Source organism: Danio rerio, chromosome 6 (assembly GCF_052040795.2).
Source record: "Danio rerio strain M-AB ecotype USA chromosome 6, GRCz13ab, whole genome shotgun sequence".
NCBI classification, from domain to species: Eukaryota; Metazoa; Chordata; class Actinopteri; order Cypriniformes; family Danionidae; genus Danio; species Danio rerio.
The window spans coordinates 29641833-29655217 of NC_141026.1; the positions used below are offsets into that span (position 1 = coordinate 29641833).

At 38.8% G+C, this 13385-nt stretch overlaps 1 protein-coding gene across 7 annotated transcripts in view; it reads left to right on the forward strand.

Moving 5' to 3' along the window:
* The window catches only part of crocc2 (ciliary rootlet coiled-coil, rootletin family member 2), an 86104-nt gene that overhangs the window by 35326 nt on the left and 37393 nt on the right, over positions 1 to 13385 (forward strand). For 3 of the 7 annotated variants that reach the window (XM_087257285.1, XM_087257281.1, XM_087257286.1), the window contains 8 exons: positions 6769 to 6936; positions 7084 to 7167; positions 7333 to 7439; positions 9538 to 9682; positions 10201 to 10307; positions 10777 to 10983; positions 12835 to 12931; positions 13116 to 13205. In XM_087257285.1, coding sequence (XP_087113411.1) covers positions 6769 to 6936; positions 7084 to 7167; positions 7333 to 7439; positions 9538 to 9682; positions 10201 to 10307; positions 10777 to 10983; positions 12835 to 12931; positions 13116 to 13205 — 1005 coding nt within the window. Of the gene's footprint in view, positions 1 to 1050; positions 1274 to 6768; positions 6937 to 7083; positions 7168 to 7332; positions 7440 to 9537; positions 9683 to 10200; positions 10308 to 10776; positions 10984 to 12834; positions 12932 to 13115; positions 13206 to 13385 lie in introns of those variants that run through there. The other 4 variants (XM_087257284.1, XM_087257283.1, XM_087257287.1 and 1 more) reach the window with 4 other exon arrangements.

Genomic DNA, 13385 nt, shown 5'->3' on the forward strand with positions numbered 1-13385 from the left:
TATTTTCGATCATTTTCAGAAAAGACAAGAAGGGGAGTGAGGACAGTTGCAGCACTTTTTGCATTAGCTTTCAGTTTCTGAGAGACAGTTTATTGTGGAAATCCAAAATTTAATATAATAAACCCACATCTATTAGACATACAGCCACACTGCTATGTGTACATAAGATAATGTATGCAGAGATTAAACTTGAACAGACAAAGTCAAACAATGCAACTGTCTACGAGCAGAGGCAAGGTTGCAACATTCATTAAAATGTAATAATAAAAAAATTCTAAAACATCAGGTTGAACTTTTATTTTGTAAACAGACTAAATGTAAATTTGTTTAACTGTTAAATGTGTTAAATTGGCCATAAAAATACACACTAATAAAGGAACAAGCAACCAATTATCTGGGGTCCATTTTTCGTGCTTCTCTTAAATGATCTATGATTATTTATGTTCTTCAAACAAGTTTGCGAATCAGATTAAATTGTCTGGATGAATTGATTTCAGATCGCTGTGTGTGTTGTAAATGACAGATCCATTGGTCCTCAAAATCGTGATCAGCAATGCAACTATTTGCTGACGGCACAGCAGCATAATGACATCATCTGATTAATATTTAATTACTCTGTGCATGTGAGCAAAATTACATGAAATTTGTAGTAAATGGTTTGTTAAATATGATAAAGCAATAACTTTCCACCTTTGTTGTGGGCAACAGGCTTTACACTTACATGTGTCAAAAGTATTTAGCAATTTATTTAGTTTTACATTTAGATCGGACTTTAAGACTTTCTTCCTAATAATAGCCTATTCAAGTTTCTTAATTTGTGTAAGGAAAAACTGGCTGTTTAAATTACTTAAAAAAAAAAAAAAACATTTTTGATATTGGTAAAAGTGTCTGTGTCACCAGTCATTCCCCTCGCTGGCCAGCAGAGGTCATCATCACCGGACTTTTAGACATTACGTCATTCACTTAAACTGATAAGCACACACACCTGTTCCTCATCCCGCTAACGATCCACACTCACCTATATAAGCCACACTCTTACTCCAGTTCAGTGCGAAGTCTTGTTTTGCCCCAGCTAACACTACTGAGCGTTTCCTGATCCTTGCCTGCTTTCCCGTTGACAACTTTGCACTGTATCTCAACTCTGTCTTGCCTGCCCTGAACTCTAGCCTGCATCCTGACTTTGATCCTCGCCGCCTGCCTTTGACCCATGCCTGAATACTCACCTTGTGTTTGCCAGCCGCCAGACCTTCGACTAACTACAACTGTGTTAGATGTGAGTTTGCACGCGCTTAACATCTGTGTTTGTTATTAAACTCTGTTTAATAAATATACTGCAAATGGATCCCTCTGTGTCAGACCCTTCGTTACAGTCTGCATCTTTAGCGAACCATCATAATATAATAATAATAATAATGAGTTTTCTACTGAAGAAATTATCACATAAGGCTGATTTTTCTCATATTGATGGAGGGTCTAAATGAGAATGTGTAGTATGAATATCATCACTATAGTGATGTAGTAATGTTGCAACCGTCCCCATTCTCCACTATAGTAAGCTAACACAATAATACTGTAATGTTTCACAATGGCCAAAAAAAATCCTAGTTTCAAATTTAGTAACAATCAGTTTGCCAGTTAACTATATACTTAAACAAATTGCATCTTAAATCAGCAATCTTAACCCAGCAATAATTATTAGATTTAGTAGAGTTTTAAATTTAGAAGCTAAATATTCCAATCAGAAGTAAAACTTTTTAAAACTTTAAACCACAAAATGACCGGTTTAAGATAACCTTTGGGATTTCAGTCTAATCATTAAATGGGTTTACTGCTGTTGTTGGTGTTACAGGTGTCTATTGCCAAAAAAACTCTTTTGGTGTATTTGAATTTAAAATACCAGATCAAACTATAATTCTGCAAAAAATAGATGAATGAATCTGTTAATAATGTTGTTGTGTATCATCGTGCTATGCGTAAAGCTTTGACCTACACAGTGATCGTTTACTGACAAGCTAGGCAGTGTAAAATGTCCATTATCACTGACAATTAAATCCGCGCCAAAATAAGGAATTGTCCCAGTCATCCTTCACTGTACAAGATGTGAACATAAGTAGCAACTTTTCAAAGATTCAATTTTTAACGTCAAGTTCAATTGGAGTCCACCATAATAATATTAACCAAAGCTCTGCAATTATTCGAAATTCTGTTTCGATTTTGACGATATTTCATGTTTATGAAAAATAATAACCAGGATTAAATAGTTAAATTGCATTTTTATTATTTTAAAATTGCTTTAAATTTCTCTACATTCATATCTCCTCAAAGCCAGATTGCAGTAAAACCATGTAAATTGACTTTTGCAGCGTGGGACGTGTTTCATTAATTGCTATTCGTATTATTAAGTGTTTTAAGACTTTGTTCATGTTCATACACCCTTGCAGCCGCTGTCTTTGTGTTCCTTTTTGGCTTGATTTGTTTACTTGCTACATCTCTTAACTACATCACACTCACGCTCTGGTTAGTGTCAGAGCACTCTATTAAGCCGATGACGATTTATATAGTATATGCTGAATCAGTCATCGATGTTAACCTGACAAGATGCAGCATGTGGAACCTGCCAAAACAATTAGCCAGACTGACACTCACTGTAGTTCGCAAAGGCCGTCCGACAACTTAGAGTTCACCCTAAAATAAAAATTCTGTCATCAATTAATCTTCCAAATCTCTCTTTTTTTTTTTTTTTCAAAAGAATAAAGAACCCCTTGAGTGTGAGTAAATAAGGAGTACATTTAATTTTTTTTCATAAACTGCTCTTTTAATTGCATGCATGCTGCATGATTTTTTAAGTTACGTTTAATTACTAGTGAATGCACTTAAGGCAGTCATTTTATAATTGTCATTTGTGAAGTTTATGATCATGGCTTTGTGGTTACGGTTTACATAATCTAAGAGCATTAATTGGAAATTCATTGGTACAATTTATAAACCTTTCTCTTAGAATGCAAAATTACCTATTATGCTTTTGCGTGTATGCGTGAGGAGGATGCTTCGAACTTCCGGTCGGCAGCTTAATGAGTATAAACATAGACATAGGGACAGCTTTGAAACAATATTTTAATCTATTTTACTTGTTTTAACTGTCTTTGAACTGATACTGCTGTTGATCAATGCCACCTTCTGGACTGATTATTTAAAAAATGTGACCTGATAGGAATAAAAAACAACATTTGCGAGTCATTTACCATTACCGTCTGACAGCATCATGTGCCATTTAAATTAATCCTCGTTATCTCAAAAAAGTGATAATTTTCTCTTTTTTTTCAAATATGAAACCAACTCAAACAAATGTAATTCATCAAAATGTTTGACACACACACACGTAGCCTACAGCACAAAGAAAAAAGAAAAAAAGTGTCATTTTGAAATGAAAGAAAAACACATACCATAGTAAATACTACACATTACATACTAACTAAATGAAACCTAAATGAGTCCTGATTAAAATCAACATGCAAATCAGCCAGCAGAGTATCAGTAACACTTATTTTTTTGGAAACTGCATGGCATAACGTTACATACCTTTTAAGCTTCATGCCAGTAATTTGGTTTGTTCTACAATACAGTGATCTATTGCAAGTGCACAGCATTGAAGAGCTGCTGAGTACAGTATAACAGCTGACAGTTCGGGACCATCGACTCTGTATTTCAGCATCTGATCTGACAGCAAACATTGAATAATAAGAATTTATCGCTCTCGCTTGAACCACATCTGACAGAAGTGTATTGGCTTTACACACTGGTATTGACAACCATTTTCGGATCAAGATTTACCAGTTGTAAATGGAAGTTCTAAGCATCCTACTGGTAGGCGCTGGTCGCTATGGTGCCCCCCCATACAGCAACGAAGTAAAGGGTCTATAAACTGAAAGAACAAATTACAAAGCATCACACTACAAGTTTTGTTTCAAGCTAGTAGATTGTGACTTGTTTTGCAATCATGACTTTGTTTTACAAGTCACTAGTTTAAACTCTGACTTTATATCAAAATCAATCATTTTCTTCCAAAACTAAATATATTTTATAAATTTCCCGGACATATAGTATAAAGATACATACACATTGGAGTTGTGCTGTAAGGCACCATTGACCCCCATAAGCTTTAAAGCGGAACAACATGCTGGTGTGTAAGTGCCATTTATTTCATGACTTTGCATCAAACGCTTTGTGTGTTGTAGCAACAAATTGCCTCTAATTGTGCCAAAATAGTTGCAAAGATACATAATCAATAGGGTAGTGCAGCTGTTTCCAAAAGAGCCTTTAAACACAGCTGCTGCTGCTGCACCCAACATCCCCCTTCTCTCTTCTGACTCGTCCTCCACCCATGTTTTTCATTTTCTGTTCGCTTTCAAAAGCTGTCACCTTAACAACGGGCCGTATAATAAGTCCCTGTTCCCTTATGAGCCCTGAACCCCAAAACCGCTCCGAGCCGGGTGCTGGTTTGCCCCTCTTTGTAGTGTATGGAATTAAAGGTCTCAGAATGACTGTTTGAAAATGTTTTATTAAGGTTTGCGAAGCCCTTGGCTCCAGTTGGGAACAGGGGGACTATTGTCCCTTCATGTTGTAGAGGCTGCTGTTCAGCTTAGCAGTAGATGAGCGTTAGCTGCAGATTTCAATAGGACCTGTATATTTGTGTGTACTTATGTTTCTTTGCAGGAAGAATGAAGGTGATTCTACTTTCACCTTTTTACAGTCTCCACCCTATGCTTTCTTTTGTTGTTGCTGTGTTTGAATCAGCTGAGGCAGCATGTTGTTTTGTTGGAAAGAAACATGTGGTTTTTGTTAATAGGGACTGGGTGTCTGGCACCACGATATGCACTGGGGGTTAAAGGAAGATAGGAGGGGTTGGTGGGGTAATGGGACATTGAAGACATTTAGAGTAATGACCCAGGTTGAAGCATGGTAATCAATGAACACACACTGCCCTTGACAACCAACTTTCTCCTTGCTACACAAATGATAGATATCAAATAGACAAACAACAGACACTGCAGAGCAAAAACAAATGTACTGTACAATATGTAAGAAACAAAACTGTGGTATTAAGATTTCAGAGAGAATGGTGCAGGTTGTCAATTGTTTAACTGCAGGGCATTTCCCAGAGAAGGCTTAGGTCCTTGTCTTGACAACAAAAACTTGCATGAACATTTCTAAAGATAAAGTTCAATGAACACACAGTGAGCAGGGAATGTTATCGCAATAAATGTGCCTTCGAGCAGTCTTTTATAGGCATTTCGGCAAAAGGAAAACAAACAATTAATGAAAGATTTTTTGTTTTACGAAATTAACAAATGAAAGGCCACATGGAATCTGCGCCTGTAGGAATCTACAGATATTTGAGCCCATCGTTCAACCTATTTATTTTATGTAATTATGTGTAAATACACTCATCGGCAACATTATTAGGTACACCTGTCTTACTGCTCGTCAACGCAAATTTTTAATCAGCCAATCTCATGGCAGCAACTCAATGCATTTAGGCATGTAGACATGTTCAAGACGATCAGCTGCATTCAAACCGAGCATCAGAATGGGGAAGAAAGGTGATTTAAGTGACTTTGAATGTAACATGGTTGTTGGTGCCAGACGGGCTGGTCTGAGTATTTCAGAAACTGCTGAACTACTGAGATTTACACGCACAACCATCTCTGGCATTTATAGAAATGGTCTAAAAAAGAGAAATCATCCAGTAAGCGGCCGCTCTGTGGGCACAAATAGGAAGACCACACCGGGTGCCACTTCTGTCCGCTAAGAACAGGAAACTGAAGCTACAATTTGCACAGGCTCACCAAAATTGGACAATAGAAGATTGGAAAAACGTTGCCTGGTCTGATGATGGTGTAATGGTGTGGGAGAATATTTTCTTGGCACATTTTGAGCCCATTAGCACTAATTGAGCATTGTGTCAATGCCACTGCTTACCTGAGTATTGTTGTGGACCATGTCCTGATGGCTACTATAAGCAGGATAACGCACCATATCATAAAGCGTGAATCATCAATAGTTTCTTGAACATGACAATGAGTTCACTGTACTCAAATGGCCTCCACAGTCACCAGATCTCAATCTAATAGATCACCTTTGGGATGTGGTGGAACAGGAGATTCGCATCATGGATATGCAGCTGACAAATCTGCAGCAACTGCATGATGCTATCATGTCAATAAGGTCCAAAATCTCTGAGGAATATGTCCAGTACCTTGTTGAATCTATGCCACCAAGGATTAAAGCAGTTCTGAAGGCAAATGGGATCCAACCCGGTACTAGTAAGGTGTACCTAATAACGGTGTACCTGTTGCTTCATTAACCAAACAAGTGGTTCTGTTTGGTTTTTGATTGTAAACCCTAAATAGATCATTTTTATTTATTTTAAGTTTTAGGTTTACACCCTTATGCTCTCAAAATCATCTCAGATCAATCAGGAAAAAAACACAAAAATTCAGGCCCTACTTCCATTTGTAACTGATTTACACTTATTGACTTATATTGTCAAGATTAAACCTTAATTGCACTTCGGCCTATGTGCAATATAAGACAAAGAAATATTTGGGTGGTATAAGAAAACCCTTTGAAGTATACTTTTAATATTTTTGCTTTTAAATTTATTCTCTGTAAGTGTCACTAAATCATGTTAAGACAAATTATGAACAGTCTTAAGGGGTCTACAAGGTGATCAGTCAGTGTAATGTGCATGTGCATATGTCTTCACAGCTGGAGCAGATGCTGTTGCAGCAATCAGGAGATTCAGACCAGCAGAGTGTCTATGGTGCGGATCAAGGGTGGCCAAGAGAGGAAGGACGTTCGTACAGGCTGAAGCTCCAAGCCTATCAAGAGAGCCAACACAGACAGGCTCAGCTGGTGCAGAAACTACAAGCCAAGGTCTACTGTTGGTCTCATTCAACACAACTAATTTGTTCAAAGATAGTAAAGTGTCTTGAAGTGCATTTACCTTAGAATATGCATTACGAAGAGAAATCATGATGATTTATTTGTAAATGTAGAGTAAAAAGAAACGTCTGTCAACAGTTGCTCCAGTATAAGAAGAGATGTGGAAATCTAGAGCAGCAAGTGCTGGAGAAAACCTCTGAGTCGGAGAAGCTGAGACTCTCGGTTAGTCTTACTAAACGACATTCTAACATTTACAGATACAATAGGACACTGTAATCCTACTCACAGAATTTTCATTTAGAGCTGTCTAATTTCAAGAAATATTTTTGCCCTCTAACTTTTGTCAGTATTTTAGTATATAAGGTAAAAACCTGCATCTGTATTTAGCTCCAGTCACACCTAGACTCCTCAGCACACCGTCTTCAACGCTTTGAGCAGGAACACAGCCTGGATGTCCAGAATAAACTTGCACTGCTTGATGATGAGCAGAAACGGTGAGAAAGTAAAGGTTATCAAGGTAAAACAGTGAGTCAAGATTAGGAACCAATGTTGAATTAAACATTTTGAATAAACCTGTTTTCTTTTTTTATTTTAGCCACTATGTGAAGACAGAATTTAAGAAGTTGGAGGCAGTTTTTAGGGGAGGAAATACCCCACTAAAACCTAGTTTTCTGCTGGTTATTAACTTAAAAACAAAACAAAAACAAAACAAAAAATGTCCAGCTTGCATGACAATCCTGTAGCTAACCCAGATATGTCTAGATCAACTAATAAACAGCATAGACCAGATTAGAACAAGTAATCACAAATTTGATCCATATTAAACAATAATACCTACCTTACACTAGCTAATGGGGTGGGTAGCATTTTCACCTCACAGCAAGAAACTCGCTGGTTCGAGCTTCAGCTCGCATTTCTGGGTGGAGTTTGTATGTTCTCAGGGTGCTCCGGTTTTCCCCGCAGTCCAAAGACATGAGCTATAGGTGAATTGGGTAAGCTAAACTGTTTGTAGTGTATGTGTGTGAATGGGAGTGTATGGTTTCCCAGTGACGAGTTGCAACTGAAAGGGCGTTCACTGTGTAAAACATATGCTGGATAAATTGGGGTTTCATTCCGCGTTGGCGACCCCTGATTAATAAAGGGACCTAAGCTGAAAAGAAAATGAGGGAATGAATGAATAAATGAGACTAGCTAACTTCCAACAGCTACCTGATGACAGACTTGTATAGCAAATGAATAGCATGGATCAGCTAAAGAGACTTCCAGTCTTGGATCACCTAATAATTAACCTAGATCAGCTAATTACCAATTTGGACAAGCTTAACAGGTTAATGGCCATTTCAATACATCTATGAGCACCTCAAACCAGCTGGAAACCAGTTACTATGTTTCAAAACAGAAGTGCCATACCTTAATCCTTAGGGTACAGTTTTTTTACCATCAATCCACTGGAAAACAAAACATGAGCAACTTATCAGGTAGGCAATAGAGACTAAATGCTCCTAAACAAAAATGATCAAAACAAGTCCAGAATCTTCTAAAGCTACTAACCAAAAGCAGACTTGGAAAACAGTAAACAAGTCATGATCCCACATTTAAGAGAATATAGCAGAATCTTTCTTAATAAAGTCTCCTAGCTGCCTAATTCAGTCCTCACAAACCCATGCTGGAAAGGGGTGTGATAAAACAAAAGGTATACAGTTTGTCAAACTTAATTATCACAGCCTTGTTCACAATCTCAGCCAAATAGTTTTTATTACACTTCATACAAAGTGCTGGCCAACCTACAGTTCCAGATGCCTGCCTTTAAAGGAGTGTGATTTACTGTGCCACTCGCCCCTAATTGAAACGGTTATGGCAAACTCTGAGCCATCCAGCTGCCAAGCTCTTATTCATTTTTTAAACCTTAGTGCCTCTGTCAGAGAGCATAATGCAGTGCAGTTCATCCAGTCATCTGAGGCTCTGCAGCCTTGTAACACAGTTCATTTAATTTTCTATGTCAGAAAAGTCAACTGTGCCATGGCTCATGAGACTTTTATTGCATTCCGCAATTAACTGAGATTCAGCAGGGCAGAAATGTTAAATTGAAAATTAATGTTATGCTGTCTGCCTTGGAGCTGCATTTTCTCAGAGGGGCACAAACTGCAGAAAGCACAGGGCAAATCTACTTATTGAAAATGATTAAACACATTCTCAAAGCTTTGATCGTGTTTCTCTCTGTTCATCATCCCTTTGATGATCGTTTTGTTAGTTGCTGTTTTGCCTCACACCCTGGCGTCAATCTTTGTAAGTAACTGGGTGGATTCTGCCACGAATGATGTAAATAACCCTCTAAACTATTTGACAAGCAAATCTGGTGGCAATTAGGCTGGAGCTGACATGGACTTTATAAAACTGTCACGCACATTCCCCTCTAAGCGTGGCTGGCAACACAGAATGTGACGTGGGCCTTTATGAGTCCGTAAACCTAGAAGCTGATAGAGGAGTGCGGTGAGATCATGTGCAAAGTTTAGAAAGAATATTTGGCTCATGGCTTAACAGGTGGAAGTCCCAGTAATACAGTGCTCTGAAGCGGTTCCATCTATTTCACAGGTGTTCTGGTTTGAGCCAGGTGAACGCACTGCTTCGGGAACAACTTGAACAAGCCAATGAAACCAATCAGGCCCTGACGGAAAGCCTGCAGAAAGCACGAGATGAGGCAGAACAAAGGGACACGCGACTCAGGAGGGAACTTGAGGTGAGAGGGAGGAGGGAAAAAAAGACAGAGGGAAGGAAGGAGAGATCTGTAGTGTATGTTTTTATCCAAATCCACAGTTTAAGGAAAATCTCTTCTTAATCCAACCCAATGAAACTCAACTCTGGAACTTGTGGAATTCCACCCTGGTGCCTGTTTTGTCAGTCTGGACCCTGTCTTTGTTTTAAATCATTGTTGTGATTTTCTCAGCTGTTGTTTCCTGTGAAAACATTCCAGTTGATTGGAAAAAAGAATGAGAATTCATTGCTCTGTGCAAACATCTGGTGATATGGTGGAACTCGTTTCGTTTTTAGTCACATTCAGAATAGGTTAAGGTATTATTTGTGCATGCGAGTCTATGTGGGTGTCTGCGCCGATCGGTTTAAATGTGTGCTCGTGTGGGTGCATTCATTATTTTTCATATGTGTGCATTAAAATGGAGACGTCTTTAACCTTATGCTCTTAATCCCACCCCTCTTTACCAAACCTGCCGACCATATGTTCATATAATCATTCTGCAGATGAATACCTCCCGAAACAGCCGCGAACAAGTCCGTGTACGATCTTTGTGGCGTCAAGTTGCCTTCCTGCGGAGCTCTTTCACCCAGCTGCGGGCCTTTGCTGACAGGTGAGTCTAGCTTGCGGCAAAAAACTTACTTCCAAACCAACCACCATTTATCCCTGTTTGAGATCAAAGCTTGGTGGGTCACCTGGGTCAGCCCTCACCCATCCTGTCTACATCGTCCAGGGAAATGTGATGGTTAGATTGCCCTATAGATTAGCCTTGAGTTATCCATCAGAGCCAAGCTTGATGAGGGCTCAACCTGTGTAAATGCTGTGATCATTGTTGAGTAATTTGCAGTAATGTGGATTACTCAACACATGGACAGCAGAGAAAGTATTCACGACCCTTACTCAGACACGACACCGTTCAAAGAGTTTATTCCCACACCACAATAAACTTTCGGCCATCTGGCTCTCGTCACTTGTGAATGAAACACAATTTCTTGGGAATTTAGGAGAACAAGAATTTTTGTTGTATCAGAACATTTTGCTGCTGGTTGTAATAGTTTTGCCCTAATAACTGTGTTTCACAGGAGTTTATCGGATTTGCAAGCAGAGTATGCAGCAACTAGCCATCGTCTCCGTGTGGCCTGTCTAAATTTGGAAGCTAGCAAGAGCCAGTCTTGTACCACCGCTAGCAATGGAGTATCAGCACTGGAGACCCAACTGAGAGACAAGCTGAGAGAGGCCATGCAGCTCCAAGCTCGCTTTGATGCAGAGAAAGTAGAGCTTAGCTCTAGGTATAACCTGTCTTATGCCAAATTCAGGCTGCACGATTTTCAAAGTAGTTGTGTCACAGATATTTTTATACTTCATGACTATATAGGCTAGCATTCTGTTGGGGATGTGTTTACACTGTAGGATGGATCGGCAAGAGGTGGTTTCACACACATGACATTACAACAGAAAAATTGCCAACAACTTTTTCTCTGTCCTACGTTTCATGTTTCAACTACGTTTCATAACCAAACGCACACGAGAAATGACATGAAAACAACACATGGTCACATAGTATATATTTAGTTTTTAACTACATAATGAGAAGCCTTTAGTAGGGTAGAAAATGTACTAATTTTGCTCACCTGGCCTTTGAAGGGAATTGGCAATTTCTCTTCAATGTTTTTCTTTTTCGACCCGGTTGTGATATTGCTCAGATGACACGTCAAACAGACATGGGTGCTGCTCCACTAGTTTTTTCTTTGTTTCTTGTGTCCAAATAGACCACAAAGAAGCTCTTTTTAACTTCTCCCCTATCCTCCCGCTGGCTTGCAGATACCCATACTAGTGGATCCTGCTCTCTGATTGGCTGTTGGTGTTAGTTGATGTTAGTTTCAGTCAGAACACATTTCACACGGCGTGATACTGAACTGCCGACAGCTCAAGATATTTAGCATGGCAAATATCTCACGGGTGTCCGTGTCATTTTTGATTGTTCACATTGTGTGATTGTTACATTAATGAGCACCGATTTGCCTGTGATTTCAGGCATTTATCTGCGATTTCCTGTCAGCAAGTCAAAATCGGGGCTAAAATCGTGCATTCTGAACTCGGCATTACTGTTTACATGAAGCTCCTATTCATTTTTCACCAATAATATCATGCGTAAGTAGCATGCTGTTATAAATACATATGGTATTTTGTTAAATGATCAAATTCCAAGAATTTTGCCATGTCATAAATTTCAGCACCTACAGTATCCCAATGCTTTGAATTGAATTATTGATGTCCTGAACTCAGTTTCTTCATGACTCATTGTGCATCGTCTTAAGTGATATCATACAGGGAAGGTCAGCATGGATTGCCTCATCCATCCAACTCTGTGGCATGCCAAAACTAGAGAGAGAGAGAGTAGGCCTCTTTATTTGCTCTTCAGTATCCACTACATTCTTCAATTACTAGTATAATGTGTCAGTGGTCTATGACAGTTTCTTTTGAGAGCGAATCCACGGATTTGACAAAAAAGGGTTGGGGTCTTCTGATGAATGGAGTCATTGCGGCTTCTCTCTTCTACATCTTTTCATCAGTGACAGTTTTATAATGAAGAAAGCAGAGATCTCTCTCCATTTTGATATATGAACTTTTAGCTGAGATTTATTGCAATGGGAACAAAGGGCCACAGACAAACGAGGATCAAATAAGTGCACCGTGTACTGTTTGATCATTTTGACTCGGCTGCTTTAATGTTTCACACATGCACATTTTTCTATACTGTGATAGTATGTGTGGTCATGCAAAAGAATTTGTACTGTAGGTATTAAAATACTTCAGAAACTCATACATTAAATCTGTGCCTACTCAGCTTGCAAAGTACAACATCAAATCAAGTTACAGTATGTGCTATATTTCTTATAGGAAAAAGTACACCTTCTCTCTGAAGTTAAACAATTATATATCCAAAAGACAGTGTTTAATGAACGGGAAACTTCAAAAAAGGGTTCAATTCTCTTAAACAAAATTGATCAGTACTACTCCAGAATCTTCTAAAGCTACTGACCAATGGCACACCAGGGAAAAAAAAAGTCATGGTACCACTTTCTTAATGCTTTGATAATTGGATATGCAAAGTCTAACATATTCACATATTTTGGCAGAATCTTGGAATTGGGAGAAATGGTGAAACAGCTCAGAGCACAGAACAGCGAGAAGGAAAGCAATCTGATTGCACTGCGGAGCAATTTGAACAAGATGGTAAGCAGAAATACAGCACATTTATAGTGCTGCTGGAATCCTTAATTGGGGTGTGTGGCTAAAAGAGTAGGGTTGATAAACCCTGTCACTTCGTTAATGACTTGTCTGGATGCAGTTGTCTTGTCTGGTGTGTGTCATGATGGTTCAAGAAGCTGCACTTTGACCTGAATACTTTCATATACAGGAAACAAATCGGTCTGAAGACAGAGCAGAGAGGGATGCCTTACGCAGTGAGATCAGCAGCCTGCATCAGATACTCCACAACATTAATCAGGTTTACTGAACATGATTTAGATATTTTGGATTAGAAGTGCTTAATGTTATGTCAGTAATGCCGTGGTCACAAAGTCTGACCATGCCAAAATCTGTTGTATGGCGCTGCGAAAAGTGGCAGGATTGAAAAGATGATTAGATGTTCCAATAGTCCATATTTTAAATTTCTGTCTAGAGAGGT